Source organism: Tupaia chinensis, unplaced genomic scaffold (genome assembly GCF_000334495.1).
Source record: "Tupaia chinensis unplaced genomic scaffold, TupChi_1.0 Scaffold000146_1, whole genome shotgun sequence".
Classification (NCBI taxonomy): domain Eukaryota; kingdom Metazoa; phylum Chordata; class Mammalia; order Scandentia; family Tupaiidae; genus Tupaia; species Tupaia belangeri.
In genome coordinates, this window is record NW_006159616.1 from 10558214 (window position 1) to 10562415 (window position 4202).

The 4202-nt window shown below is 48.8% G+C and overlaps 1 protein-coding gene across 1 annotated transcript in view; it reads left to right on the top strand.

The window, feature by feature from the left end:
• Nucleotides 1-3856, top strand: part of LRRC38 (leucine rich repeat containing 38) — a gene marked incomplete at its 5' end in the record, with an annotated part of 49499 nt that extends 45643 nt beyond the window's left edge. The window contains one exon of the mRNA XM_014586514.1: nucleotides 2815-3856. Within this exon, the coding sequence (XP_014442000.1) occupies nucleotides 2815-3068 (254 nt within the window). The remainder of the gene's footprint in view (nucleotides 1-2814) is intronic.
• Between the last annotated feature and the right edge of the window lie 346 nt (nucleotides 3857-4202).

Below are 4202 nucleotides of genomic sequence, written 5' to 3' on the forward strand. Positions count from 1 at the left end.
TATACTATGTATCAGTCGTTAGATGTACTGTGGTGGAGTCTCTTCTGAACTCTATTTCTGTGGTATTTAGTTTATGGGTAATCTAGACATGATTTAAAGTATATAGGAGGGTGTGCATTGGTTATAGGCTAATACTATGCCATTTTCTTTCTTTCTTCTTCTTTCTTTTAATTGTCAGAAGATGTTTGCACTTGCCAGAGAGAGCAAGCGAGAGAGAAAGCACAACCCAATGGGACATGGTCACACCACAGACCCATCTCTTCCATTTCTCGACCCCACTGGGATTTGCAATGCATTTGCACTGACACTCAGAATGTTTTTCAAGCCCCTGGGGCTGGGATTCAAACAATTGGCCATGTGGGATCCAGCTTCCTTAACTACTGGGCTGTAGGGCCAACCTGTACACTATGCCACTTTGTGTTAGGGACTTGAGCTCCTGCAGATTTGGTATCTACATTATGGGGGTGGGAAGGGTCTTGGAACAATCCCTTATAGAAACCGTGGGACAATTGTACTCAAGAAATTTTTCTGAATGAATGAATGGATGTCAGCCTTCCTCCCTCTCGGGGGGGGGGGGGCTTCTTTGCTTTATCACCAATTCCTCAGCACAGGTGAGACACTCGATACATATTTGTTGAATGAATAAGTGAGTGCCTAGAGAGCCGCCTCTCATGGTCTCAGCTTCTCAAACCTCAGACGAGTCTCCCTTTAGGCTCATGTACGTGGATGAAAGGTGTAGAATTCACCAGCCTGCTGTTCCCGTAGCTCCCTTACTTCACTTGGTGGTAGTTGGGGGTCTCCAAAGGGAACAGCTTAGTTACAAGGGATCAGTCATCAGGAGGTACCTGTGAACAGTTCCACTAGAACCATGGCCCTCATTGCCAGATAACTGGCAACTTCTACAGCTACCACTTGACGGCATCCATGGAAGAGAGGGTCAGCTTCCTGTGTCCCCACCTCTGCACCCCTGCCCCTCTCTTCTCGACTTTCCTCTTCCTTTTAGAAGCCTAGTGACTGCAAGCCAGCTATCTGCAGCTAGCTTCCTTGACTTGCAAGCTAGGCTGGACAGTTTAATAGCTCTGGGCAAGTTACTTCACCTCTCTGTCTGTTTCTGCATTTATAAGATGAAAATAATATGAGACCTATCCCCTGGAATTATAAAGATGAAATTAATTAATAAATATTAAGTTCCTAGAATAGTGCCTGGCCTATGGCAAGTTCTACGTAGCATTTGTTGTTGTTATAAAACACTTATTTAGTAAATGTTCAGTTGCGATATTTTTCTAGACTGTCTTGAAATTTCTTTTGTTTCAACGCCCTTCAGATAAAATCTTTTTGTTTTCTTTTAATTTCTACTATAGGGCACATGAGCTTGCCAGAGAGAGAGAAACAGAGAGAGAGACAGAAAGTGAGAAATCACTCCCCCCTCCCCCTGTGTAGGATGGCCACACTGCAATCCCTTCTCCATTCTCCTCTTGAGAGTGCCCAGCGTGATTTCCAAACCAACATGTCCTGGACTTGATCTGTGTAGTCGGCCATATGGGATCGAGCCATCCCGATCTCCACACCACCCGCTGGCCCCTTTCCAGGTGAAACTTAAAGATAACCCCAACACCAAAAACAATTTAAGAGAGCAACTCCGGTCATATTAAGGGTGAGTGTCCTAGAAGTTCTCAAACCCCTCATGTTCTCCCTCAGACAACTGGAAAATAATGCTCCTCAAAGTACCTGGAGGTTGGTTGTGTACCCTAGTGGTTAAGGAAGCCAGATCCCACATGGCCAACTGAGGTTCAAGTCCTGTGTATGTGCATGTGTGCTCGGAATTCTGATAGGATGGAGAAATGGAGAGGGGGTTGTGGTGTGACCACACTATGCTGAGGGCAGCTTTCTTCCCCACCTCTCTGTCATCTCTCTCTGGTGAACACATGCAATCCCTGACAATGAAAGAAAGAAAGAAAGGAAGGGGGAGGGAGGGAGGAAGAAAGAGAAAGAAGGAAAAAGAGAGCAAAGGAAGGAAGGACGGAAGGAAGGAAGGAAGGAAGGAAGGAAGGAAGGAAGGAAGGAAATTTTGGGACCAGAATCAGAATCACTAGGTTATCAAAAATGTAGAGTTTGGGGCCCCCACGGGCCCGCCGAATCAGATTCGCAGGGCAGCGCATGGGAACCTGCGTTTAACGTCTCCAGGTGCTTCTTAAGCACAAAGGGCATTTCAGCAGCTTCCAAGTACCATTTGAAGCCACCTTCATTTGCACCCTTACTTCCCCCTTCCCCCACTCCTGTCCTGGGGAAACTCCTTTAGGGTACTGGGAGTCCTGCAGGGCTGTGCTAATCCACTGTTCGTTTTTGCCCTGAGGGCCGTGAGGAGGAGGATGGTGTCCAAGCTGGGCAATGGGGCAATGGCACTGTGCACAGACGGCAGGTCCCCTGGCTGGCATTGCCCTCCTGCTGTGCTGGCTGCACCCTCCACACCACCCCCCAGCCCCCCACTGGCTGGCTATTGCCCAAGTCTGGATTAAGGTCTACACAGGCCTTAAGCCCAGACTGGCGCCATTCCATCCCAGCTCTGAGGAATTCAAGAGAGAGTACCGAACCTTAAAATAGGTCAAGATAGACCAGCATGTTCTGTTTTTCTTTTTCATGGTGATTACTCTTGAGGCCTTTTTAAAAAAGTTTGAATTCCATTCACACCAGCTTGTTTTTCCCTTTTATTTGGGGGCTGTTCCGCTTTGCTGGTTTTGTGAGCACACGCCTTGTCAAGTTGGAGGCAGTCTTGCGCTGCACCTAAAGCTCTCTTGTTCTGCCTGCCTTCCACAGGCCTGGATGAAATCCAGTGCTCCCTGCCCACGGAGAGCAGGAGGGTGTCCCTGCGTGAGCTGTCAGAGGCCAGCTTCAGCGAGTGCAAGTTCAGCCTGTCGCTCACAGACCTGTTCATCATCATCTTCTCGGGCGTGGTCGTGTCCATCGCCGCCATCATCTCCAGCTTCTTCCTGGCCACCGTGGTGCAGTGCTTTCAGAGGTGTGCTCCCAACAAGGACACGGAGGACGAGGACGACGATGAGGATGACTGAGCCTCCTCCTCCCATCCCTCGCTTTCCAGCATCCAGCCTGTGGCTCCTCTCCATGAAGAGAGGGAAGTGCCAACGACAGAAAAGCACTGGCAATTGCCAGTGAACAGAACTGAGTCTTGGACCCTGGGCGCACCCACTGGGACCACCAGCCTCAGAGTTTAGGGTCAGCAGAACAGAGAAGCCCAAGAAGGCCCAAGGGAATCAGCCTGCCTCTTAGGTTGAGGTGTGTGCTGTGGGGAGGGGAGGAGTTGACTAAGTCAGGCTTTATAGCTAACAGCTAAACCCCGCAAGGAGAGATGAAGACTTGTAACTCTCAACCACGAAGATTAATTTGTGCTGCTCTTTCTCTGACCTGGACTGGGAGACCATGAAGCATTTCCTTTCTCCCAAGAGACAGCAGCTCAAACAGTGAGGATTCACATTCAGGTCATTTTCCATGGGAGCAGGAAGTCTGCCATTTCTGTGACAGGTCCAGCAACTTGGGATAGCACATCAGGAACTAATAAACCCTGCCCGATAGGCTGAGTCTGTGTGTCCCATCAACATTCATATGTACAACTGAATCCTCGATGTGATGCTGTTTGGAGCGGGCGCCTTTGGGAAGTGCAGCCCTCATGAATGGTATTGGTGCTCTCATCAAAGAGACCCCAGAGAGCTCCCTGGCCCCTCTATGGTGCGAAGACAATGGGAGAAGTTGACCGTCTACAAACCCAGAAGCAGACCGTGCTGGCACCCTGATCTCAGACTTCCAGCCTCCAAAACTGTGAGGAATAAATGTCTGTTGTTCATAAGCCACCCAGTCTTGCTATTCTGTCCACACAGACTAAGACACCATGTTGAGCTAAAGTTGCACCAAAGAGAAAGCTTACTAGCCAAAGGTTATTTGTAGTTATATTTTATAAGTAGGTTGGAAAAAAATTATTGACAGGACTCAAACCCAATCCCTGTCCTAAGAGGTAACAACTTGTGTGGGAAAGATAGTCAGTCCTCTGGGCAGTCGTGGAGGTCTCTGTGCTCAGAGTCACTCTTCCCTCTGAAGTTCAATCAGGTTATTCCTCCCATGTACACCCACTTCCTGAGTCGCTTCTCAGCCAAATAATGTGTGACCATTCCCTACTGGATGCGTTTCCAGAC